This window comes from Perognathus longimembris, chromosome 19 (assembly GCF_023159225.1).
Source record: "Perognathus longimembris pacificus isolate PPM17 chromosome 19, ASM2315922v1, whole genome shotgun sequence".
Lineage (NCBI taxonomy): Eukaryota > Metazoa > Chordata > Mammalia > Rodentia > Heteromyidae > Perognathus > Perognathus longimembris.
Genome location: NC_063179.1, coordinates 20,078,547 through 20,105,844, shown reverse-complemented (window position 1 = coordinate 20,105,844; position 27,298 = coordinate 20,078,547). Strand labels below are relative to the sequence as shown.

General features: G+C 39.0%; 1 protein-coding gene across 3 annotated transcripts in view; it reads left to right on the top strand.

Moving 5' to 3' along the window:
- Positions 1 to 27,298, top strand: part of Ugt3a1 (UDP glycosyltransferase family 3 member A1) — a 51,019-nt gene that overhangs the window by 14,242 nt on the left and 9,479 nt on the right. For 2 of the 3 annotated variants that reach the window (XM_048368506.1, XM_048368504.1), the window contains exon 2: positions 19,368 to 19,482. In XM_048368506.1, the coding sequence (XP_048224463.1) occupies positions 19,368 to 19,482 (115 nt within the window). Of the gene's footprint in view, positions 1 to 16,225; positions 16,451 to 19,367; positions 19,483 to 27,298 lie in introns of those variants that run through there. The other variant, XM_048368505.1, reaches the window with a different exon arrangement.

Genomic DNA, 27,298 nt, shown 5'->3' with positions numbered 1-27,298 from the left:
CGCATTTCAATGTATACTTTTTAGGTCACTGAAGTGGCCACTTCAGCGAAATGAATCATATTAGCATAATATTTTTTTGCATAAAATGCTTTAAACCCAACATTAAGAACTTAGAGGAATTCATAAATAATATACATCATTAAAACTTTCCTTAAGAGAGATGGAGCCATGTAACAGGGTTACAGTTATAGAAGGCCTTCTGACATGAGGGCCCCTCTGATGGGGTATTTCTAACTCAGTAACTTTTTCCTGCCCAGACATTTGGGAAACCAAGCATCACTGCCATCTTTCTTGACTTAGAGCCCATGAGCCATCCTCCCAGCAGGGCCCCTGCTATCCTGTCTGTGCTTTCCATCGCAGGGGGAACATGTCCTCACTTCGACTTTTTTTCTGTATTTACCATGGCTTAACTAAAAATCTGTTTTATCTAAGTTTAGTTAAGTCTTGCTATTACATTTTTTTTTTACCTTTTTACTAGAGCACGACGATTGACATCGTTTTTATCAATGTCCTAAATATATACTTGTTTTAATACACTCCTTGGGAAAATTACTCTTTTTCTAGGAAAAATCTTTCTTGTGTGGTATCTTTATCTTTATCCCAGATCATTTTCTAAAAAGAGAATTTTTCTGCAGTTGATGCAGGAGTGCAAAGAGTAGCTTACTATGGCAGACATATATTATGTGAAATCATAATTTATCAAACTGTACAATACAGTTTCAAGGTGGTAATACTATTAGTAACATTGTTTGTCTACCCACTTAGAATTACATTTGTCAAATGAATGCTGGCTAACATCTTCCCTACTTAGTATATCAAACCGTGGGGGAGAGACTGCATTATTTATTTTTTGTTAAAGGCAATCCAATGCATTTATTTTTGTCTGCATTTTGAAACCGTGAAGGATTTTTCTCATCTTAGAAGGTAGGAAATATGTATACCTATCTTTTAAATCACTATAATCTAATATATGTTTATAATTTATGGCATTAAAAAATACAAAAGAAGGCTGGGAGTGTGACTGAGCATACACGAAGCCTTGGGTTCCATTCCATGGTACCACATATACAGAAAAAGCAGGAAATGGCTCTGTGGCTCAAGTGGTAGAATGCTAGCCTTGAGCAATAAAAGTTCAAGGACAGTTCTCAGGCCCTGAGTTCAAGTCCCTGGATTGGCAAAAATACAAAAGAGCTCTATTAGTGATATTATGTCCTGATATTTAATTTTTATAAATGTTTTCATAATTAATTAATTGTGTTGCTCTTAAATAGTTTAAACATCTTTTTTTTATTAATTGAACATAATTTTTTTTACAAGGTGTTATGCAAAGAGGGTGCAGTTACCTAATAGGGCAGTGTGTACATTTCTTGTAATATGTTACGACCTGTTTTTCTATCCCTTGTCTAGGTCAGGTAGACATACATGCAATATACAATGTATCAAGAACATATACAGTATTCACAGACTTGGTCTCTACTGTCTCTCTGTCTCCCTTTGTTAACAGTCATATATCAGGGAGATCATGCCCCTTTGTTTTCTGTGTTCTAGGCTTGTCTCACTCAACATTACTTGTTCGAGTTCTGACCATTTCCCTGCGAATAACAATATTTCACCATTCCTAATCGCTATGTAGTATTCCATTGTGTATAAGTACCATATTTTTTTGATCTATTCGTCTGTGGAGGGGCATCTGGGTTTTTTCCATATTTTGGCTATTGTGAATTGTGCCGCAATAAACATGGAAGTACAAATGTCTTTTTGATATCTTGGGTTTTGCTGTTTAGGATAGATGCCTAGGAGTGGTATGGCTGGGTCATAGGGTAGGTCTATATTGAGCTTTTTGAGAAACCTCCATACTCTTTTCCAAAGTGGTTGTACTAATTTGCACTCTCACCAACAATGGAGAAGGGTTCCTCTTTCCCCACAGCCCCTCCAGCATTTGTTGTTTCCTGAGTTCAGAGTATTGGCCATTCTAACTGGGGTGAGGTGGTATCTCAGGGTTGTTTTTATTTGCATTTCCTTTACTAGCAGGGATGTTGAGCATTTCCTCATGTGTTTCTTTGCCATTTTTATATCTTCTCTTGTGAAGTCTCTCTTTAGCTCTTTTGCCCATTTCCTAATAGGTTTATTGGGCTTGGAGGGGCTTAGTTTTTTGAGTTCTCTGTAGATGACTGATATCAGGCCTTTGTCTGTTGTTGTGCTGGTAAATATCCTTTCCCATATCGTTGGCTGTCTTTCTATTTTGGTGGCTATGACCTTAGCTGTGCAGAAACTTTTTAATTTGTAGTAGTCCCATTTGTTGAGTCTTTCCCCTATTTGTTGTGCCCCTGGGACTCTATTCAGGAAGTTCCTTCCTGTGCCTATAAGTTCTAGTGTCTTTCCTACTCTGTCCTTCAGTAGTTTCAAGGATTCAGGTCTGATGTTGAGGTCCTTGATCCATTTTGAGTTGATCTTGGTGCATGGTGATAGGCTTGGGTCTTTTCTGCATATGGCTGCCCAGTTCTCCCAGCACCAGTAGTTGAAGAGGCTATGTTTATTCCATTGTATGTCTTTAGCTCCTTTGTTGAATATCAGTTGGCTGTAAGAGTGCGGTTTTATTTCTGGGTCTTCAATTCTAATCCACTGGTCTTCCGATCTGTTTTTATACCAATACCATGCTGTTTTTGTTATGATGGCCTTGTAGTAGAGCTTGAAGTCTGTTATTGTGATACCTCCTGCACTATTTTTTTTGCCTAGAATTGCTTTGGCTATTCTAGGTTTTTTGCTGTTCCATATGAATTTATGGATTGGTTTCTCTATTTCAGTGAAGAATATGGCTGGGATTTTGCCGGTATTGCATTGAATTTGTATAACAATTTGGACAATATGGCCATTTTCAGTATATTGACTCTGCCTACACATGAGCATGGGAGGTCTTTCCATCTCCTTGTGTCTTCTTTGATTTCCCTTATTAGATTTTTGTAGTTTTCATTGAATAGGTCCGTCACATCCTTGGTTAAGTTGATCCCTTGGTACTTTATTCTTTTTTTGGCTACTGTAAATGGAATTGTTTCCATAATTTCCTTTTCTGTTTGTCTATTGCTGGTGTACAGAAAAGCTGCTGGTTTTTGTGGATTGATTTTGTATCCTGCTACTTTGCCAAATTGGTTTATTAGGTGTAGGAGTTTGGGTAGTGAGTTTTTTGGGTCCTTCAGATATAAGATCATGTCATCTGCGAATAGGGATAACTTGATTTCTTCCTTGCCGATGTGGATCCCTTTGATGTCCTCCTCTTGCCTTATTGCTATGGCTAGGGATTCCAGCACTATGTTGAAAAGAAGTGGGGAGAGTGGGCATTCTTGTCTTGTTCCTGAGTTTAGGGGGAATGATTTAATTTTCTCTCCATTTAATATGATATTAGCAGTTGGTCTGTTGTATATGGCTTTTATTGTTTGGAGTAATGTTCCATCTATTCCTGTTCTCTCCAAAGCTTTTAATAAGTATGGATGTTGTATTTTGTCAAAGGCTTTTTGGGCATCGACTGAGATAACAATGTAATTCTTAATTTTAGATCTGTTTATGTGGTGAATTACGTTGATTGATTTACAGATGTTGAACCATCCTTGTGACTGAGGGATGAAGCCTACTTGATCATGATGTATGATTTTCTTGATCAGTTTCTGGATCCTGTTAGCTAATATTTTATTGAGGATCTTTGTGTCTGTGTTCGTTAGTGATATTGGTCTGTAGTTCTCTTTATTTGTTGGATCTTTGCCTAGTTTGGGAATGAGTATGATATTAGCTTCGTAGAATGAGTTTGGGATTTCTCCCTCTGTTTCTATTTCACGGAAGAGTTTGAGGAGTATTGGTATTAGCTCCTCACTAAAGGTTTTGTAGAATTCTTTGGTGAATGCATGTGGGCCTGGGCTTTTCTTAGTAGGGAGGTTCTTGATTGCCTCCTGTATCTCACTGTAAGTTATTGGTTTATTTAGTTGATTTATTTCTTCTTGGTTCAGTTTGTGCTTCTCTAAGATTTGATCCATTTCTGTAAAATTATTTTTTTTTGCTGAGTAGAGGTTTTGGAAATAGCTCCTTATGATTGTTTGAATATCGTGTGTACTTGTTGTAATTTTTCCGGTGGAGTCCCTGATTTTACGTATATGAGTCTCTTCTCTTCTTTTTTGTAAGTCTTGCAAGGGGTCTGTCAATTTTGTTTATTTTCTCAAAGAACCAGCTTTTAGTCTTATTTATTTGTTGAATGGTCTTTCTATTTTCAATCAGATTTATCTCTTCTTTAATCTTTGTGATCTCTCCCCTCCTAGTCGTTTTAGATTCTGTCATTTCTTGTTTCTCCAGTTGTTTTAGTTTCATCGTGAGGGCATTCACCTGTTCTGCTTCCATTCTTTTAATGTGGGTGCTGAGTGCAATGATCTTGCCCCTCAGTACTGCCTTAGCTGTGTCCCATAGGTTTCTTTGTGATGTGTTTTCTTTGTCATTGTGGCTTATGAATTAATTCGTTGATTTCATCTTTAATTTGGTCTGTGGCCCAAGTGTTGGATAGCAGCGTGGGTTTTAGCCTCCAAGAGTGTGTATAGTGTCTGTGGTTTCCTTTGTTGTTGAGGGTTACCTTTAATCCACTGTGATCAGATATAATACATGGGATGATGTCAATACTTTTGTATTTGCTGAGGTTCTTTGTGTGGGCTATGATGTCGTCTATTTTGGAATATGATCCATGGGCTGCTGAAAAGAAGGTGTATTGGGTCTCTGTAGGGTGAAAAGTTCTATATAGGTCTGTTAGATCCATTTGGGAAATGGTGTTATTTAGGTCCTCAGCTCCCTTACTAATCCTCTGGGTGTTGGATCTGTCTCTTGGAGAGAGAGGAGTATTAAAGTCACCCACTATGATTGTGTTTGCGTCTATCTTGCTCTGTAATTCTGTGAGAATTTGCTTGACATATGTAGGGCCTCTTTTGTTCGGTGAGTATACATTTATCACCGTGATTTCTTGATTCTGGATTTTTCCTTGTATTAATATGTAGTGTCCTTCTTTGTCTTTTTGAGTGGACTTTAATGAGAAGTCCAGCTTGTCTGAGATCAGAATGGCTACACCTGCCGTTTTGGTGGGTGCATTTGCTTGGTAGATCTTGCTCCATCCTTTCATTCGAAGCCTGTTTTTGTCCCTTGCTGTAAGGTGGGTCTCTTGTAGACAGCAGATGTCAACTTTTTGTTTGCGAATCCATTCTGCCACTCTGCTCCTCTTCATCGGAGAGTTTAAACCATTTATATTTAAAGAGATCAAGGATAAGAGTGTTTTTGCTCCTTCCATTTTCTTGTTGGGCTGTTTTTTCCTCTCTCTTTTTTTTCTTGTCTTTAGTGAGCTGTTCTTTCTGTTGGGCTTTGGCTATTGTAGTTTCTTTCTGTTTCTGTCTGTGTGTCTTGTACGGTCTCTGTTGGGTGGGGCTCCCCTCTTAGAATTCGCTGTAGGGCTGGTTTTTTATTCACATACTCCTTCAACTCCTCTTTGGTGTGGAAAGATCTGGTTCTCCCTTCGAATGTGAACTCCAATTTTGCTGGATATTTGATCCGAGGTTGTAAATTGTTATTCTGAAGTACTTGGATGGTGTTCTTCCACTCACTTTGAGTTTGGTAAGTTTGTGTGGATAAGTCGGATGTTATTCGAATCCTCTTCCCATTGAAAAAAGTTTCCTTCTTCGCTTTGGCTGAATTCAGAATTTGCTCTTTATTATTGAGGTCTGTAGTCTTGAATATTATGTGCCTTGGGGTGGCTTTCCTGGGGTCTGGCCTGCCAGGTGTCCTATAGGCTTCGGTTACCTGGATGGGGTCCCCTGTGAGACTGGGGAAGTTTTCTGCAATAACTTTATTGAGAACATGATTAAGCCCTCTGTTCTGGTATTCGGCTCCTTCTTCTATTCCAATTATGCGCAGATTATGTCTCTTGTCTTTGTCCATTAGTTCCTGGATTAGTCTTCCCTGAAGCTTCACCTTTTCTTGGAGTGTGGTCATTTTCTGGTTGTTGTCAGCTGCTTCATCGTCCAGGCAAGAGATTCTGGATTCTATATGGTCAACTCTTTGTGTTATGGTTTCAATTGCGGAGTTTATGGATGTCAGAGAGCTATTTATGGTTGTCATATCAGCTCTGATCGTGGAAATTTCTTCCTTTAAAGAGTTGTATTTTAAATCTATTTTTTCATGCATTTCAATTCTCAGAATGTGGAGATTTTCTTTAAAGGCGGCTTGCATTGTATCCATTTTTGCTTCCATTTCTTTCTTGGCTTCCTGGGTGTCCTTCCAGATTTCTGCTCTAAACTCCTGGAATTGTTTTCTGATTTCATTTCTGACGCTATCGTTCATTCCTGTTAACATGGCCTCATTTGCTTTTTTAGTCTCCATCTCCTCTTCAGTCATGCTGCTTTTTGGAGCTGGCGAGTTGGCTTGCCCTTTGATGAACTGAGTTATGTTTCTTTGTGATTTGCGCATCTGGAAATCTGTGGATGGCTTCTCAGGTTTGGTTTGTAGCTCTTCCCTCCCTTCTGTGTAGACGTTTGTACGACAGCAGGTGCTGCCGCTGTGGCCCCGCCCACCAGTGCAGGGTACGCCTACCAGAGTGGGCGCTGTCGCCGGGTGCCCCGCCCTCCTGTGCGCTGTGTGTCCACTACAACAGGTACTTTAGCGGGATATGCCTCCCAGAGCGAGCCCCGGGGTTGTTGGGTTGTGCTTGCGCACTCCTGCGAGTCCGTTGGGGTCCAGTGGGATCGACTGTCTGGGTGTGGCTTGGCACCCTCAGACCTCACCTCCGCTGCAAGGGGGGGACATGTTCAGGCCCAGTTGACCCTGCTGGGCTGGTATTGGCCACCAGCGCCTGTGATTTTAGTTGTAAGAGTCTGCGCGGTCCAGGCGCCTCGGGTGGGGCTTGCCCTGCTGGCCATCCCCCGGCCCCTGTTGGGAAGGGGGCGGGGCCGGTTCTGCCAGTTCAGGAACCTGTGGGGCTTTGGGGCTGCTCCGCCCTTTCCCTGCTAAACTGACTTCCCAGCGCCTGATGGGGGCTCCCCGCCTGATTTGGGGGTTCTTTGTTCCCTCGGGGTGGGGAGGGGGAGGGGGGGATCTAGCTTCTTTATCGGGCTTGGGTCTCTGATAGCTGGTCTCCCGTTGGGGGAGGTGGTAATGGGGGACCCACAGTTGCTGCTTTGTGTGTGTGTCCCGTGCAGCCATTGGCCCTTCAGGGGTTGGCGAAGTGTCGTGGTGGCTTCCCCGGTTCCCTCTTTTTGCAGCGCTGGGTTCCCTTGTCCGAACCCGGTGTGGACTGGGGTCTCCTGCTATATGAATTCTGCGCTCCTGGCAGCCTGTCTGCCGATCGCCAGGTTCCTCTTTCCCAGCCTGGCCCTGTTTGGGCCAGGGTCGGCTGGTGGGGGAAGGTGCCCCAGAGATTCTCCGGCTCCGTGTAGGTATTTGGTTCTTCTTTTTTGCTCCTTTTTGTTTTCCTGCGTTTCCCCACTGCTTCTGACTGCTGGTTTTGCTGGGTTCTTGATGGGGTGTTGGGTGTTGGAGTTCCCAGCTCGCTATTCAGTTGGAGTGAGTCGGAGTGCCTCCCTATTCTGTCGGCGCCATCTTTCTCCAGTTTAAACATCTTATATAACATCTGACCAGACCTATTTCCTTAGGGACAATATTCTTAAGTTTAGTAAGTACTCCAGTGTGAGCTTGAAATATGCCTACATCTCTTCACTATCTTTTTATAACTACCAGTATCCAAGCAAAGTATACCAAAAGCCTAATTTCTGTGTTGCATTTATAAAGTGCTTGTTATTTTGCCTTCATCTAATTCAGTTGACTAGAAAAATCGAAGGTAAATCTTCAGATGTGCATCCAAAGTTTTCAAACTGTCAACTATGCTCATTTTTGATGCATGATGCCAAATTTATCTTTGCTCACTTCTTACTATCTCATATGTAATGACAGAGGTTTCCTATTTTATCAGTGTATTGTGGATTTGATCATTTTTCTGTGCAGATTCTCATTACATTTACAACAAATGTTTGGAAAAAGCTGCAAAATGCTAGATGAGGTAGCATCTTTGGTCTTATCTATGAATAATGTTCTCTCTGTTTGATTTTGACAAACTAAATTGACTGGTAGTTTCTTTGTACTAGCATAACTTATTGTGATGTAATGAATTTTTTGAAGTGTTTATGTGAGTAGTTGTTAAAATAAAGGAAATTATGTAACTTTGCATAAAATAAACTACATTTTATAAGCTACAATGAATTTTGCTAATTATTTATGCCTTTTACTTTCTCTGAGATACAGTTCTTTAAAATAGACATCTTCCTTTCAAATTTACCAAACTTTATATAAGAGGTGTTTTAAAATAAATACTTAAACACATATTTTTTATTTCATAGTTCTTTGTCTTGTGTTTATAATTAAAAAAAAGTAATAATAAAAATGTGAGTAGAATCCAATGTAATTTAAAATGGTAAAATAGTAGAAAAAAAAGCAAACAAAACTGCACTCTAGGGGCTGGGGATATGGCCTAGTGGCAAGAGTGCCTGCCTCATAAACTTGAGGCCCTGGGTTCGATTCCCCAGCACCACATATACAGAAAGTGGCCAGAAGTGGCGCTGTGGCTCAAGTGGCAGAGTGCTAGCCTTGAGCAAAAAGAAGCCAGGGACAGTGCTCAGGCCCCTGAGTCCAAGCCCCAGGACTGGCAAAAAAAAAAAAAAAAAAAAAAAAAAAAAAAAAAAAACTGCACTCTTACTCTTTGAAAAGGCCAATGAGAGGGATAGAACTCTAGCCAGCCTAACTATATATGAGCATCATGTGAGAACAACAAAGCTCTGAAGAAAGAAATCTACTAAGTAGAGAGGTAATCCATATTTGTGGACAGGGATGCTCAATATTTTCAAAATGTGGCTTCTTACTAACTTCACCTATAGATAGACTACAGTATAGTTCAAAATCCTAGTAAGTTGTTTTATGGACATAAAATTCTTCTTATACAATTTATGTGGAGAGGCAAAAAACTAAAGAGGTCGATTTTATTATAATTCAGTTACTCTATGGAGGAATCTGAGTTTTCTTTTTCAGATACATGAGTCCTGCAGCTGCAGTGATGAGTACTTTCTTCGGAGAATATAAAAAAGTTTTTAGGTCATTGAAACTATTGTCTCATCCTTTTGGTTCGTCATATTCTCTGTTAAGTTAGGAGCAACCAGCTGTCATCGTTCTATTCATTAGTTGATTAAAGTATTCCAGAGTGTCTCCTCTAAGCATTTTCTTAGCAGTGCTCAATGGTAATTTTTACATGTCTTCACTAAGTTACTCTGATTAACACTGGAGAGAATTTTAATGGATTAAAATATAACCAGTCATAAAATGGAAACTCAGACCTAATTTGATGTTCCACAGGTGAACTAAAGGGATAAGAAACACATAGACACACACATTCTCACACATTGACACACAAATGATACTAATGTGTGTTTGTAAGATTTGGTTCTTATGATTTGGGGTGCTAGAAAGTTCAATTTTATTAGGGCAAGCAAGACAACTGGAAAGTCTCAAACATGAACTGTAATATCTTCTTGAAGCATTTCATTTTCCCTCTTGGGTATGTCAGTTTCAGATATTTGAAATGATTGAAAGGAGCATCTTAAATGCCTGTACTAGGCAACTGAATTATTGCAACAGTTTTATTTAAATTCTTTATAGATGGTGACCATAAGCACTCTCCTATCAATACCTTCTATTGGTGTTTGATTAAATAGCTTTGTCCTACAGCTTTGCCACGTTCGCACATACAACTATTATAGAAGTGTTTGTGAAATGCTCTGCCTTCTGGTCTCCTGTCGACGTGTGAAAAATATCTTAAGCCTATGGCATAGGAACTGAGATTGAAGACAAAAGATGTCTTTGCATTATATTTTCACTTTACATACTTTGAATTTTATCAGCCTATGTCCCTGATTCTGAATCTGCCCCTAGTTTGGGAGAAAAAAAGTGAGATAGATGCTTTCTGTGAAATTCTGGATGTTTGAATTCTTTTTAACTTTGTTGCTGGATACCTTAGACATACTTCTAGACTCTGTCTGTTTCTCTCTCCTCTTCCCCTTCTTTTTCTTCTCCTTTCTTTCCCTTGCCCTTTCTCTCAAATTTTCATAATTTGTTGGGAATGTAGTCTAGGAATTCCTTCAGGTTGTCATTCTGAAAGTAGGCTGTCAATAGTGATGGAGTGTCATTAAACTGAACAAGCAATTATTTCTAGAAATTTCATTTAAATGACTTCCCTGCCTTCTGCTTTGTGATGGCGCAAACTCACATCCTTTGTGAGCTCCATGTATATATGGATTTTAGGAATGTGCCCATCATATATATTGAATGACTGTCCTAGTGTGCTCCACTTGGGGAGAAAGTACCCCCTACAATATCCTCATGGTAATGCTGGGGAAATTTGGCTATGATTAAGGTCTTTTTTTTTTTTTTTTTTTTTTTTACACATAATGGGTGGAACAGTTGAAGAATACTACAAAAAAAATTATAGGATTAGCTAGTTAGATGTTATTTTTATACTTTAAAGATCAAGATGAAGATATATTGGGATTAGGAGACTTTTGCAATGGGCAATGGATAGAATATATTGTTGAACTTTTTATTGCTATATTGAGATATAGAAAGTGGTTTCAACAGCCTTGAGGAAGTGTAGTAAATATGCAGCTTTATAGTGGAAAGGCTGTGGGGGTATGAGCATATAAATCTAGAGGAGAGATCTCAAATAGTCTCATGATATATTCTTCAAGCTCTTAGATAAAAAAATTGATTAGCAAATGAAGAGAGACAATAAATATTAGAGCAGAAATCAATGCAATAAAGAGAAAGACATACAAAGAATCAACTAAACAATATCATTTGTGCCTTAATTTCTTCTATAAACTTTCATGTCAAGTCATAAATATATATTGGAAATAATATTTGTAGATATTATATATTCACAGTGTGGTAATCTTCATTGTCAAGATGCTATTAGGAGTGTTTCTCAATTTCTTAAAGGAATTTCAACCATGATAGATGTAGAACTGCTTTAATACTTATTAAATCCTCACCTAATTTCTCTCCTTTTTCTTTGTTTTATTTTTGTTTTTGTTGCCAGTCCTGGGGCTTGAACTCATGGCCTGAGCACTGTCCCTGGCTTCCTTTGCTCAAGGCTAGCACTCTAGCACTTTAGCCACAGTGCCACTTTGACCATTTTCTGTATATGTGGTGCTGAGGAATCGAACCGAGGGCTTCATGTATACGAGGCAAGCACTTTACCACTAGGCCATATTCCTAGCCCAATTTCTCTCCTTTCTATATTTGATAATTCCTCAGTTTTCCACTCTGTTTGTACAAAGTAGTTTGATAGAAACTCTAGGTATCATAAAACTTCTGCCAATGTTGGAGATACATCTCTAAGTCTCCTTTTAAATATTACAGTTACACTGTAACACATTCCAAAATTAGCAGAAACGGATCCACATCTTTATATGATTAGCACTGAAATTTCTTTGAGCCAAGTGTAATAAAAAAATCAGTTAAACCACCATACCTAATTATTTAGCATGCTTGATCCTTGGCCCTCTATCTCCCATTCCAGTCCTTTTCTTTGGAGCATGTGGCAGGAACCTAAGACACATTTGCTTCTCTTATTTTGGTTAGCTATCTGACATCCTAATGAGGGTGGAAATATTCAGATTTGCAGATATTTTGTTTGTAGTATTTGATTCTATTTTCAGCTGAAGATAAGATGGACATCTGATGAACTTCAAGTATAATCACTGGGTAAATAAGCAAGTTTAGAGTTAGGAGACAAATCATTATGTAATTATGTGTATTGCCAAAAGTAATTACATGTATCATATAATTATACCTGTGTTGAGAGAGAAATAGAGAGAGATGAAAGAATGTTTGAGAGTAACTTGCACCTTATGCCATCTGCAGAAGCATGGGAGTTGGCAACATGGCTTAGTCCAATGCAGATGGTCAGAGCACCTAGGGGTTACTACATAATCCCCCAGAATTTAAAGACTATAAAAAAGGTATTTAAATGTCTTAGGGGAGGGGAAAGTGGGTATCTCAGTTCCAGAGAGAGAAGGCAGGAATTCACTTCTCTGTTGCCTTTGTTAAAAAGAATCTTTAAGTAGTTATACAAACGAGTTGCTCCTTAGCAAAGCAGTTTATGAATACATACATGCTGGTCAATGTTAGCCTTTTTTCTGTTCTAGTTGTGCCCTCAGCGTATTGTATGGTAGCCAAACACTTTGGACAAGGATGAACTTTTCTTCCTGATTCCACCAATTGAAGCACTATTCTCTTTGGAAACATACTCACAAGAGATAATGCTTGGGCTGGGAATATGGCCTAGTGGCAAGAGTGCTTGCCTCGTATACATGAAGCCTTGGGTTCAATTCCCCAGCACCACATATATAGAAAACAACCAGAAGTGGCACTGTGGCTCAAGTGGCAGAGTGCTAGCCTTGAGCAAAAGGAAGCCAGGGACAGTGCTCAGGCCCTGAGTCCAAGGCCCAGGACTGGCAAAAAAAAAAAGAGATAATGCTTTACCATATGACACCTAAAACTAACCATAATAATAATAATACACTAGGAAAATAAAGAATAGATAGATTGAAGATATGTGAACACTGGTATAGCCAGCCCCTTATCTCCTTTTCTTTTTTTCCCCTTCTTTTCCCTACTTTCTTCACAGTTGCCTGACTATAAAGTATGTACACTATTTAGGAATGTGAAATCCTTTCTGGGCACCGGTGGCTCATGTCCAAGGATCACAGTTTGAATCCAGTATAGGCTACAAAGTTTATGCAACTCATCTCCAATTGATTACCAGAAAAACTGGCAAAGGAGCTGTGGCTTAAGTAGAATGATAACCCTGAAGGTGCTCAGACCCTGAGTTCAAGTCCAGATCAGGCACACACACACACACACACACACACACGAAACTAAAGCCTAAATTCAGGTTTATCAAAGGACTTGTTGACGTATGATGCACAATACTTATGCTCATATGGAAGCGATTAAAGCTATATTGGAAAACTTTCCTGAAACATTTAGGTTTGAGAAGAGAATACAAGTTATAGATCACATTGCTCCCAGCCATCCTGAGTTTAGGGTTGGATAGACTGTGGCAAACCCCCACTTGTGTTTTATGACGTTCACTCAGAGTATGGCCTTAACCTTAGAGGTTAAAGGCTTCAGGTAAGACATGGACTTAGCAGAATTTGATGAATTAGTATCTTATAAAGAGGTGCTAAACAATAGTAGCTGTTTTCTTTTGCATTAGTTTCTGAGATCATAAATGTGCGAACATAATTGGGGATTTTTAACTGGTACCCAGGGCAATAGTAGTAAGGACTAAGAACTATAGTCATAAAGACATTACAACACAGGAGGTGGCATCTCATAGATTGAGGAAAGAATTCCAAAAGAGATCTAGGTTCAATTATTTCCAATGAACTATCCCTTTTATTCTTCAAAAATCTGTAAATAATTTCTAAGTTCTCTAAATTCCTGGTTTTTTTTTTCTCTAGGTGAACAGTAAGAGAGTGTACAGACAAAGCAGGGTGAATAATTAGTTTTCCATGGTTTTTTCTCCAATGACTTTGCTTAGGAAGGGGGAAGGTAAAACATCCAGTGGGCAAGGACCAAGGGAGAAGGAGCAGAAGGCCATTGGGCAGAGAAAAGAGAAGGTAGGCAGGATGTACTCTCATGCTCTTCAAATTCCCAGCCAGATCAGTTCATGCGGAAGTGAGCAGAATTCCTTACAGCCCTTTAGGGTTCATGTGTTCAGCAACTGTGTCTGATCTGTGGCATCTACCAGAGTGAACATGGCTGGGCTGAGGATGCTCAATCTACTGGCCTTCTTTCTTCCTGGAATCTTGCTCTTGGAATCAGCTAAAATTATGACAATTAACATATTGGGTAAGTTTTGGCCTGGAAAATTCAGCAACTTGAATGCCTGGGATTGCTGTGCTTCTGGGCTTCGGCAAATAGGGAAATAATCACAAATGGGGCAGATAGAACAAGCACTGTTGGGTTCAGAAGTGATTCTAAGGCAAAAGTGGATAGAGTTCATTCTGTAGAAAATAAGACCTTCCTTTTTTTCTGCCTTTTTCGTCTAAATGCTCTGAACTATTCTCCAATAAACAAGGCTGGTCACAGAGGTTTATCTCTAGTTCTGGAGTAAAAACCCCTATCACTGAGGCTCACCCTTAATTTCCCAGGGATGTACATTTGCTTCCAGTAGAAAGTGAGCATTTCAGTCAATCCCGAGCCCTAGGCTTTCAATTTTTATTTAGTTGAAGGTTCAGTAAGTTTTTGCAAGACTCATAGTGATGTTAATTTTGGAGTTTTTTTTTGTGTGACCATTATCATTACCTTCAGTTGGGTTCAGGTGGAATAGAACAGGGAAGCTAAATATTGATCAAGATTTCAGAATGAGCATTGGGAGAAGCTTGGTTAAGCCACTTCTTCACACCTTCGGGAATGACAGGGCTCTCCCTTACCCCAGTTAGAAAGACAGATCTGTGGGGTGGAGTGCTTGAGAGAACGAACGATAGTGTATACATCAGATTTCTCTTCCCCTGTTCTGAGAGGGAGACAAGGGGTTAATACTGGAGCTGCCTTTTGCATGATCACACCATACTTCTCTAAAGTCTCACTTTGACAATAAAGAAGAAAAAATAAAAAACAAGAATAAGTTATTTTTAAAAAAAGAATTTACACACATTTTTTAAAACCTGGAATCCTGTGAGGATTACAAACAAAAACCAAATGCGCTGCTAAAAATAATCTGCCTCCATTTACTATCTGTGCTTTCTCAGCCTGAACAAAATAATGAGTGAAAGGACAACATTCCTTGAACGCATTTGGTGCTTCTCCCCTTTCTATTTCAGGAGACAGTAGCTGAAATAGTGGGTACAGTGCTGGAATTCTCATCATTACTCTAGGTCAGTGCATTGTTGCTCATTAATACCTGCCATAAACGTGCCCTCTGGGTATCCTCCCCCAACCCCCCCACCCTCCACCCCTGGTACCAAGTTCTTTATACTATTTTTTTTTTTTTTTGCCAGTCCTGAGGCTTGAACTCAGGGCCTGACCACTGACCCTGACTTCTTTTTGCTCAAGGCTAGCACTCTGTGAACTTGAGCCACAGCGCCACTTCTGGCCTTCTCTATATATGTGGTGCTGAGAAATCGAACCCAGGACTTCATGTATACAAGGCAAGCACTTTTGACCCTCGGCCATATTCCCAGCCCTGGTACCAAGTTCTAACGCTGAGTAAAATGTGAACAGGAACTACACATTAATGCATTACTACACATTAATGTCCTTCATTATTACAGCAGTATGGGTGTCCATTTCTCTCCCCCCACAGACTACTCCAATTTAATTATCATGGTGCTTTTCTTACCCACAAATAACTTCTAACTTCAGATGATTGCCATTTCTGCTTACTTTAGCTGACTTTCTCTTCTGATGACATTCATAGACTCATGACTGATGCCCCGAATGCAGCATGGCTTAGCAGAACAGTGATTGAATAAAACTAGTGCCTCTCACAGGGTCACCCTTCTATTTCCTTGGAGTCCCAGAATTGATCAGAAACAAGTAATGTCCCAACTTTTAGGTATCGAGTAAACTTTGCTCATCTCCTAGACTTCTTCTGCCTTCATATTTGTGCTTAGTTAATTAATTGAACAGTTCTAAAACTCAGGTTTGCAAAAAGGGAGACTTCATGCTAAAGTCATCTGAAACTAAAGGACTTGGGCTCAAAGCCCTGTTCCCAGGGCCGTTTATAGGACTCATTTTAAAAAATGCATTACCAACAATGCATATAGTTCCAGAGAATGAGCTTAGAAATAATTCTGACCAATTGTCCATTAGAAAACTTCAAAATGTCACCCACAACCATTCAACATCATTTTTTTAAACCACCATTACAGGTTTTTTTTTGGACATAATTTCTCCATAAACATCAGTTAAAAAAATGTGTCTGACATAATGATAAACTTCTAGGATCAAAGTGCAGAGAAGCTCACCTCACTCACTCAGAGGTCTTCAGGATCCAAAGGTATTTGCTGAAGAACTGACATACTGCAAGGCTCTGGCTGTATGTGCTGTTGGGTGTTATCCCAAAGGGAGATACAAGGACTGGGTTTGTCTCCACCTGTACGCCACACAGCTTTCTTGTTTCCACATGTCCTCGCCTCTGTTTCTATTCCTTCTCGCCACCAACCTGCCTACATCATCATCACAACACTTATTCTTACTGTCACAAAAATGTGATTGTGTTTTATACCTAGGGGAAGCCATTATCTACTGATGGATCGAGTGTCTGAAATTCTTCAAGAGCATGGTCATCAGGTGATCAGTCTTCTTTATGATATTCATTTGAACAAAGGTATCTTCTTTTAAAGTAATTACTATATTGTTCTACCTCAGAAAGCAAATGATAACATTTTTTGTATCTTTAAAAATTTAGTTAATATTATTGAACACTGTACCTTTATGCACAGCTGCTTAATAAAAATCATTTTTGAACTTAGTTATACTAAGGGATGAATCAATGTGTGTGTGTGTGTGTGTGTGTGTGTGTGTGTGTGTGTGTGTTACAAGCTGGAAAACCTACTAGGCTCATTAATACATGCTTCACATGGTGTATTCCATTTCCTGCCATGATTTTGACTTCTTTTTAGTGTGTGCTTCAATGTTCCCTGGGCACTACACTTACTCTAAAACAATAGACTCATTATCAGCAATGCATATATTACCAGAGAATGACCTCAGAAATAATTCTGGTTGATTCTCCATTAGAAAATTCCACCTCTGACACTCTTGGTAGGAATAGTGTAGTTTTCACAGGAAATCATTTAGCACCCCACCTTCCCCTCCTACGAGAGTAGGTTGTTATAAAAGAGTGAGCCTGGCTCTTGCCTGGTCTCTTCTTTCTTTTACCATGTAACCTCTCACTCTTGTATGTTTTCTGCTAATATGCTTCCATCTACCACTTTGAGGCACAGCTACCCAGCTTACCATGCAAAGCTTACCAACAGTTGTCAAACCTTGAATTGTGAACCTTAAAAACCTTAAATAACTGTTCTACCCAATTTGAGGTATTTTGTTATGCCAACATAAAACTGAATGAGACACTCCCATCCTTGAGAGTCATTTTATTTCATACACTATTTTGAGAAATTTTGCTCTGCAATGTAACTGAAATTTGAATTGACCAGAATTGTTCAGCCACCTTAATGTAAGGATCACTATGCTTTCTATCACATGCTAGTTTCTACTATTTGTACTCTAACACCAGAGGGCGTCATGTTCTTGAAGAAATTATTCATATTAACTTAGACATATTTATGTCAATAGCTGTTAATTGATAATGAATCTAATGTACTATAACTAATATATAGATGATTGATCTCTCTTGAAAGATAAGGACACAGAGGCAATTTAATTGGATTATTCTAGGATTTTAAGTTGTGTGTTTCAGCTGGGTGCTGGTGGCTTACACCTGTAATCCTAGTTACTCAGAAGGCTGAGATCTGAGAACTGTGGTGCAAAGCCAGCCTGGGTAGGAAAGTCTGTGAAACTCTTACCTCAAATTAACTCCCAGAAAACTGGTAGTGATGCTGTGACTCAAAGTGGTAGAGCACTCCCCCTGAGCTGAAGAGCTCAAGGACAGTGGTCAGGCCCAGAGCTCAAGCCCCATGACTGGGGAAGAAAAGTTGCTTCTATTTTTTTTCACTTAAAATTTTATTTTATTTTATTGTAAGGGTAGTATACAGATGGTTTACAGTTACGTAAGCAAAGAGTACATTTTGTCAATGTTACCTCATCTCTCATTTTCTTCCCCTTTCCCTCCCCTCCACTTCCCTTTTTTCCCAAGCTGGAGAGTTCATTTCCAACATAGTGTCTTGTGAGTATCACTGTTGCATTGGTCACACTTTGTCCTTTGTCTCACCATTTTGTGTGATTAATCTTTCCTTCCCCAAATAAGATGGATATATAAGACACAAGGTCTCAAAATAAAAAAAAAAAACAGTGGGGAGGGGGGAGGAGGGTGAAAAATGAGGGAGGAGGTAACAAGTTGGATAAGAAATCTACCTGCCTTACATATGAGAATGTAACCTTTCTGTACTTCACTTGATAATAAAAGAAAAAAAAAGCAGTGAACAGGGTAAGTTATGTGTTTTTGAGCTTGAGTTTTCCAAAAACTTTGGGAAATAATGGAAAATTAAATTAGTTTGATGACAAAATGTCTGACAAATCTTAAAATCCCAATGTTAAACGTCAGGTCTAACTTTGTTCTTATATTGTTCAGATATCTTCAAAGCACTTGTGTTTGTCTACTAGTTGAAATCAATATCATTCACAAATATCTTTTCCATAGAGTTTAATTTATATCTGCCTAATCATCTGATTTCAGAGCAGTACGGTATATTTGTCTCAATATGATGTTCCCCAATGATCTTGGTAAATGGTTGAAACCTATAGGCTCAAAATATTTTAACACACCAAGTACAACAAATCTATACATAAGTTGGTGGAACCATAGATCAGCCATTTTATCACATGCCTCACTTGTTGATATTCCAGAGTTTCTTTTAATCTCACCAAATCTTTGGATATTTCTCAGGTGGAAATGGACTATTCTTTTTTCTTTTGCAGTGGAACTTGGATGTAGGAAAATTCCATGACTAGGTTATTTTTGCTTACCTGACTCCCATCTTAGTTTATTGTACCATCCTAATGTCTATTAATTAACTTTTGGTGTTATTTCTGTATGTTCGTCACATTTATTTTTGTAACCACTAAATAATTTATAGTTTTAGAAATTATGTAATTTCAGAGATATTGAAAGAAGCAAAAATTTTTGGTGCTCACATGTAATGTTTTGCCAATTTCTAAATGAAACTATAAGTAAAAGATAGTTCTTGAAAGGAGGATTTAATGAGTAAAAGCTCTCATTCTTTTCCTTTCTACTCATTGTGGAAAAGCTAAGTATTGTATTCTATAGGGAGGTCTGTTTCCTCATCTGCAAAGTAAAAGTAAATACTATGCCATTAAATAAAAACTGAAGTGGGATTTTCCATGGCTTTAAATTGAATGGCAGTCCTGGAGACATTGTAAAGTTTTAATAAATATAATCAGATTAACAATTGAATGGAAAAGTGAAACAAGACAAAGAAAGAACTTAAAAAACTTTTCTATAGATGTAAAATTAGTGGAATAAATGATCTTGTTGCAGTCATAGTAGTGTTGATTCATCATTTATGATACACTTAATTTTTAAACCAATTACTATTTTTTAGGTTTAATAAAAGAGAGAAAATTGTACAAGGTTCTTAGTTGGGTTCCACATGAAGACAATCAAAGAGAATACCATAAGGTTACTGAATTCCTTTTACAAGAATCTTTTCATGGAAGGTAATTTGCTTGGTTCGCTGAATCAAAGTCACTGTTTTGGTCATAATATGAATATATGGATGCAAGATGCTTTGTGTGGTCTTAAGAGATATGTATGAGAAAGAGCGTGGATGGATAGATAGATATACGCTAGAGTATGTGTAAGAAGATAGATGGCAGAGGAATGGATGGTTGGATAAATGAAAGGATAGACCTGGGTGCCTGTGGCTAATGCCTATAAGCTTAGCAATTCTCAATACTGACTGAGACCTGGAGGATTTAGGTTCAAAGTCATCACAGATAGAAAAGTCTGAGCGACTCCATCTTCAATTAGAGAGCAAAATGCCAGACTGGAGGCATGGCTCAAGTGGCAGGGCAGCCATGAGCATGAAAGCTAAGTGACAGCATGAGGTCCTGAGTTCAAGCTTTGGTCCTGGCACAAAAAATAAAACTCAAACTGAGAGAGAGGGGGAGGAGAGAGAGAGAGACAGAGAGAGAGAGACAGAGAGAGAGAGACAACACAGAGGACAGTTCAATGATAGAGCATAGGAAATAGAAAGTTAACTCATTCCCAGTCATATAGTCTGCACTCTCGTTTTTATTTAGTTTTATTGACTTTAAATACTTATATTAAAGGATTATGTTCAGTTTATGAGTACGATGCATCTTGATCAATATCTCTTCTTTTTTTGTTACATATCTTGAGTTCATTTTTATTAGCTTCATTTATTTTTTTTAATTTTTATTAACAAACTGATGCACAGAGAGGTTACAGTTTCATACGTTAGGCATTGGATACATTTCTTGTACTGTTTGTTAACTCGTCACTCATACCCCCCCCTCCTCCCCCTTTCCCTTTCCCCCCACGAGGTGTTCAGTTCACTTGCACCAAACAGTTTTGCAAGTATTGCTTTTGTAGTTGTTTGTCTTTTGTTACCATGTGTCTCTCAATTTTGGTATTCCCTTTCAATTTCCTACTTCTAATACCAGTATACACGGTTTCCAATATACTCAGATACGATTACAGAGATAGTGTAGGTACAACCACAGGAAGGTGATACAAGAACATCCTCAATAATAGACGCTACAGATACACATGGGACGTTGAAAGTAGATACAACTGTGATATAACAATCGTTTACATAACATGGAGTTCTTTTCACTTAGTATCATCTTATGTGTTCATAAGGGTATAGCTGTTGGGCTCTTGTGGTCCTCTGCTGTGACTTGCCTAAACCTGTACTAATTATTCCCAATAAGGGAGACCATAGAGTCCATGTTTCTTTGGGTCTGGCTCACTTCACTTAGTATAATTTTTTCCAAGTCCTTCCATTTCCTTACAAATGGGGCAATGTCATTCTTCCTGATAGAGGCATAAAATTCCATTGTGTATATGTGCCACATTTTCCTGATCCATTCATCTACTGAGGGGCATCTGGGTTGGTTCCAGATTCTAGCTCTGACAAATTGTGCTGCGATGAACATTGTTGTGCTGGTGGCTTTAGTGTGATTTTGTTTGTGGTCTTTTGGATAGATACCCAAAAGTGGGGCTGCTGGGTCATAGGGGAGTTCTATATTTAGCCTTCTGAGGAATCTCCATACTGCTTGCCAGAGTGGCTGAACCAGTTTACATTCCCATCAACAATGAAGTAGGGTTCCCTTTTGGCCACATCCCCTCCAACAATTGTTATTGTTAGTTTTCTTGATATAGGACATTCTTATTGGGGTGAGATAGAATCTCAATGTTGTTTTGATTTGCATTTCTTTTATGGCCAGTGATGTAGAGCACTTTTTCATATGTCTCTTGGCCATTCTCATTTCCTCATCAGAGAAGTCTCTTTTTAAATCTTTAGCCCACTTGATTAGGTGGCTATTGGTTCTTTGCAGTTTTGTTTTGGAGGAAAATAATTTTTTTAGTTCTGCATATATTTTAGATATGAGGCCTTTGTCCATCGTATGGCCGGTACAGATCTTCTTCCAGTCTGTGGACTTGCTGTTTATCTTGCGAGCTATGTCCTTCGCCATGCAGAAGCTCTGCAGTTTGATGCAGTCCCATTTGTCCAACCTTTCTTTGATTTGTAGCCTTTCTGGGTCTTTGTTAAGGAAGTTCTGTCCTGCGCCAAGGAGCCCAAGTGTTTCTCCTACTCCTTCCTTTAGTGTTTTCAGGGTGTCTGTTTTGATTTCTACGTCTTTGATCCATTTGGAATTGATTTTGGTGCAGGGTGATATGTAAGGATCTAGTTTTAGTTTGTTGTATGTCTTGAACCAGTTTTGCCAGCACCATTTGTTAAAGAGGCCATCTTTCTTCCAAACTATTGTTTTAGCTCCTTTATCAAAGATTAAGTAGGCATAGTTCTGTGGGTTCATTTTTGGGTCTTCAATTCTGTTCCATTGGTCTTCAGGCCTGTTCCAGTGCCAATAACAAGCTGTTTTTATTACTATAGCTTTATAATACAGCTTGAAGTTGGGTATTGTAATTCCTCCAGCACTGTTCTTTCTGCTTAGGATTGTTTTTGCTATGCTAGGTCTTTTATTGTTCCATATGAATTTCTGGATTGCTTCTTCTATTTCACTAAAAAATGGTGTTGGAATAGTAATGGGTTTTGCATTGAATTTGTAGATTGCCTTTGGCAATATTGCCATTTTGATTATATTAATCCTCCCAATACAAGAGCATAGGAGGGTTTTTCATTTCCTTAGTTCTGAGTTAATTTTGTTTTTTAAGCTTTTAAAGTTCTCATCAAAGCGGTCTTTCACTTCTTTGGTTAAGGTTATTCCTAGGTATTTTATGGTTTTTGGGGGGCTATTGCAAAAGGAGTTGCTTTCCTGATTTCAGCCTCGATCTTCAGGTCATTAGCATAGAGAAAGGCCATTGATTTTTGAGGGTTTATTTTATATCCTGTAACTTTGCCAAAGTTTTGGATCAGCTCTAGTAGCTTGGGGGTAGAGTTTATGGGATTCTTTAGGTATAGGATCATGTCATTGGCGAAGAGAGAAAGTTTAACTTCCTCTTTTCCTATTTGGATACCCTTTATATTTTCTTTTTGCCTATTTGGTCTGTCTATGAATTCTAGTACTATGTTGAAGAGCAGAGTGGACATCCCTGCCTTGTCCCTGATTTTAAAGGGAATGGGTTTAGTTTTTCACCATTTAGAGTTATGCGTGCTGTTGGTTTGTAATAAACTGCCTTGATTATATTCAGGAATGTTCCCTGGAATCCCAGTTTTTCCAGGGCTTTTAGCATAAATGGGTGCTGGATTTTATCGAACACTTTTTCCACATCCAGAGATAAAAACATGTGGTTCTTTAGCTTGCTCCGGTTGATGTGGTGGATTACATTAATTGACTTGCGTATATTAAACCAACTTTGCATCCCTGGCATGACTCTAGCTTGATCGTGGTGTATGATGTTTTTGATGACCTGTTGAAGTCGATTGGCCAGAATTTTGTTGAGAATTTTTTTTTTTTTTTGGCCAGTCCTGGGCCTTGGACTCAGGGCCTGAGCACCGTCCCTGGCTTCTTCCCGCTCAAGGCTAGCACTCTGCCACTTGAGCCACAGCGCCGCTTCTGGCCATTTTCTGTATATGTGGTGCTGGGGAATCGAACCTAGGGCCTTGTGTATCCGAGGCAGGCACTCTTGCCACTAGGCTATATCCCCAGCCCTTGTTGAGAATTTTTGCGTCTATGTTCATCAGGGAAATCGGTCTATAGTCCTCTTTCTGTGATGAGTCTCTGCCTGGTTTTGGGATGAGGGTTATACTGGCTTCATAGAATGTGTCTGGTAGTGAACGTTCTCTTTCAATTTCATTGAAGAGTTTGAGAAATATTGGTGTGAGTTCTGTTTTGAAGGCCTTGTAGAATTCTGCAGTGAATCCGTCTGGACCTGGGCTTTTCTTGGATGGGAGATAATTTATTGCCATTTCTATTTCAATATTGGATATGGGTCTGTTTAGAAGGTTTAAATCTTCATGGTTGAGTTTGGGGATATGAATTTTTTCTAGGAAATCATCCATTTCTTCCAAGTTCTCGAATTTGTTGGCATAAAGGTTTGCAAAATAGTCCCTTATTATTTTCTGAATTTCGGTTATGTCTGTGGTGATGTTACCTGTTTCATCTCTGATCTTGTTTATTTGGGTGTGCTGAACTTCGTTTTTTGGTCAGGTTTGCCAGGGGTCTGTCTATCTTGTTGATTTTTTCAAAGAACAACTCTGTTTTGTTGATTCTTTCGATGGTTTTTTTCGTCTCTAATTGATTTAATTCTGATTTGATTTTAATTATTTGCTTCCGTCTATTGACTTGGGGTTTGGCTTGTTGTTGTCTTTCAAGGAAATTAAGGTGCTTCTTTAAATTATTGACTTGCTGTTTCTCCAGTTTGTTGGTATATGCACTCAGAGATATAAATTTTCCTCTGAGTCCTGCCGTTGCTGTGTCCCAAAGGAGCTGGTACTTTGTGTCCTCATCTTGGTTGAATTCCATAAACATTTGAATTTCCGTTTTAATTTCTTCAATGACCCACTGATGGTTCAGCAGTGTGTTGTTTAGTCTCCATGAATTGTAGGATTTTCTGTGGTGGCTGTTTGAGTTAAGCTCTAATTTTATTCCATTGTGGTCTGAGAGAATGCAGGGAATGGTTTTGATACTTTTGAATCTGTACAGATTTTCTTTGTGCCCTAAGGTGTGATCTATTTTGGAGAATGTTCCATGTGCCGCTAAGAAGAATGTGTATCTTGTTGTTGCAGGGTGGATATTCTCAAGATGTCGATTAAGTCTAGTTGGACTATGCAATTGTTTAGTTCTGTGGTTTCTTTGTTCAGTTTTTGGCGTGTTGATCTGTCCAGAGGTGATAGTGGAGTGTTAAAGTCCCCAACTATCAATGTGTTTGGGTCTATGAGTGTTTTTATAGTCAGTAGTGTTTGTTTGATGAAGTTGGGTGCTCCTGTATTTTTGTGTAGATATTTAGGATGGTTATATCTTCCTGTAGGAGAGATCCCTTTATTAGTATGTAGTAACCTTCTTTGTCTCTTCTTACCTTTTTTAATTTGAAGTCAATTTTGTCTGATACTAGGATTGCAACTCCGGCCTGCTTATGGGGGCCATTTGCTTGATAGATTTGATTCTAGCCTTTCACTTTTAGAAGATGATTACTTTTTCTGGATAGATGAGTCTCTTGGAGGCAGCAGAAAGATGGGTCTTGATTTTTTATCCAACTTATGAGCCTATCTCGTTTGATTGGAGAATTAAGTCCATTAATGTTGAGAGTTAGGATTGAGAGCTGATCATTTGTTCCTTTCATTATCCCTATTTTGTTCAAGGCTGAGTCTTCCCATTTGTTGATCTGTTATTCTGGTTTACTATTTAGGGTTCGTTTCTCTGTCTGCACTGGGATCTTGATTACGTTCTCTGTATAGAACATGTTTGAGTATTTTTTTGTAAAGCTGGTTAGGTGGAGATATGTTGTTTCTGTTTTTCCTTACTGTGGAAGACTTTTATTTGACCCTCGGCTATGAATGAGAGTTTGGCTGGGTACAGTATTCTTGGTTGGTAGTTATTTTTATTTAGTGTTTGGTATACCTCATTCCAGGCTCTCCTTGCTTTCCTGGTCTCTGCTGAGAAGTCTGGGGTAATTCTGATTGCTTTTCCTTTATATGTGATTGTTTTCTTCTCCCTAACAGCTTTAAGGATTTTTTTCCTTGTACTCTACTGATCCTGTTTGGATCACAATGTGTTGGTGGGATGTCCTATTCTGGTCTGGTCAGTTTGGGGTTCTAAATGCTTCTTGTATCTGTATAGGCCTTTCCTTCTGGATATTTGGGAAGTTCTCAGCTAATATTCTGTTAAATAGGTTGCCTATCCCATTAACTTCTTTCTCCAAGTTTTCCTCAATAACTGTTATCCTCAAATTGGGCTTCCTGATTGTGTCTTGAATCTCCTGTAGCAATCTGTTTTGTTGATTGGACTGGATTTTTATTGATTTTTTATCTTTCTCCATAGATTCTAGGGAATCTTCAGCTCCTGAGATTCGATCCTCTGCTTCAGTTAGTCAGGACTGTAGGCTAGCTATTTGATTTTGAATCTCTTTTCCTTCTGACTGGTCTTTCCTGATGATTTCCATGTCATCTCTTAGGTCTTGCATGGATTTTTTTGCTTCATTAATTTGGTTTTGAGTGCTGTCTCTCAAATCTTTTACCTGGGTAGCTATCTTTTCATTTGACTCTTGAATTTCATTTATCTTTCTATTTGTGGGGCCATGAAATCATCTATTACTTTATGGAAGGATTGCTGTATTGATTCAAACTTTTCATTTAACATGTTTATCAGTAGACTTTGTAGAGCATTTTGAGGGTTCTCTTCTATGTCCTTGATTGACTGCTCTGTTTCCTGCTTGTTTTGAGTGGGAGAAAAGACTCCATTGTTTGCCATCTTTCTTGTGTTTCTTCTGCCCATTTGGATTGGGAATGCCAATCTACAAGCACCTGTGAGCACTGTTTACGACCCAAAGCAGCCCTTACCAAACACTGTTGTGTAAATCTTATAAGTTCACAATTATATACAGATATCTTGTATACCTGTCTTTAAAATTAGATTTGGTGTTCCTAAAGAATACAATTTCAATATAACAACCGATCCTGGGCCCTGTATTCAGTAGTTACTTATTTACTGTTACAACCCTATGAGCAATTCTTGTTCTTATATTAAGTTCTTTTAGGACTGGCTTTCTGTATGAACCCCTTTGATTCAATCGGATTAAGCAGGGATACCCTCTATCCAATGACCAGGAGTCAATGGAACCTGGAGGTCCTGGCAGTAAGTCAGGAGGGAAAGTTAGAAGTAGTAAAGGGAATAGAGTGAAATGTATTGGGGGGGGGGGTTGGTTTAGTTTCTGGGACGTGGAAATATGGAGAAGAGTAGAACCAGTAGAAAGAACAAGGTTAAAATGATAGACAATGGAGAGTTAGCAGAAAAGAGTGGAGGTGTTATTCATAGGAAAGTAATTTTTAAAGAAAGAGAACACCGAGAGAAATACAGAAAATATACTGGAAGACAGATGCACAAAACAGAGAAAAATTATTTTAAAAAGAAAAAAATAAAAAGGAAAAAAACCAGAAAAACGAACAACCCCCCCCAAAAAAACTTGATAAAACAAACAGGTAAAAATGGAAAACAAAAAAACCAACGACATTTCAGAAGTGAAAAAATTAAAAGAAACAAAATTTAAAAAAATAACAACTTTGAAGGGGTTGGAAATATGACCTAGTGGCAAGAGTGCTTGTCTCATATACATGAAGCCCTGGGTTCGATTCCCCAGCACCACATATACAGAAAATGGCCAGAAGTGGCGCTGTGGCTCAAGTGGCAGAGTGCTAGCCTTGAGCAAAAAGAAGCCAGGGACAGTGCTCAGGCCCTGAGTCCAAGTTCCAGGACTGGCAAAAATAAATAAATAAATAAATAAATGTTTAAAAAATGTTTGAAAAAAAAATGGAGTCCTCCTTGTTTGGGAGGTCTTTCCAGTCTCTGGTTTCCTTGCGATGGTCTGCAGTCTATTTTCCTGATTGGCTGGTTTGACTTGCTTTCAGTTTGCAGGGGGTGGATCTGTTCTGACCCTTCTCCCCTGTTGGTGCAATTCTGGGTCTCTGTGGTTCGCACAGCTTGCAGGTAGGCCTTGGGCGTCCTCTGTAGATGGGGACGTGAGCAGTCTCAGGAACCGTGGCTCCTCTGTCTGCTGTGGGGCCTTGGCCTTTAATGCCTGGCTTTGAATAGGCTGTGGGCTCAGCAGGGCGGGGCACCTCTGGCCTGGTTTACCTGGCTGGGAGTTGCTTGCCTGGGGGAGGCTCCTCCC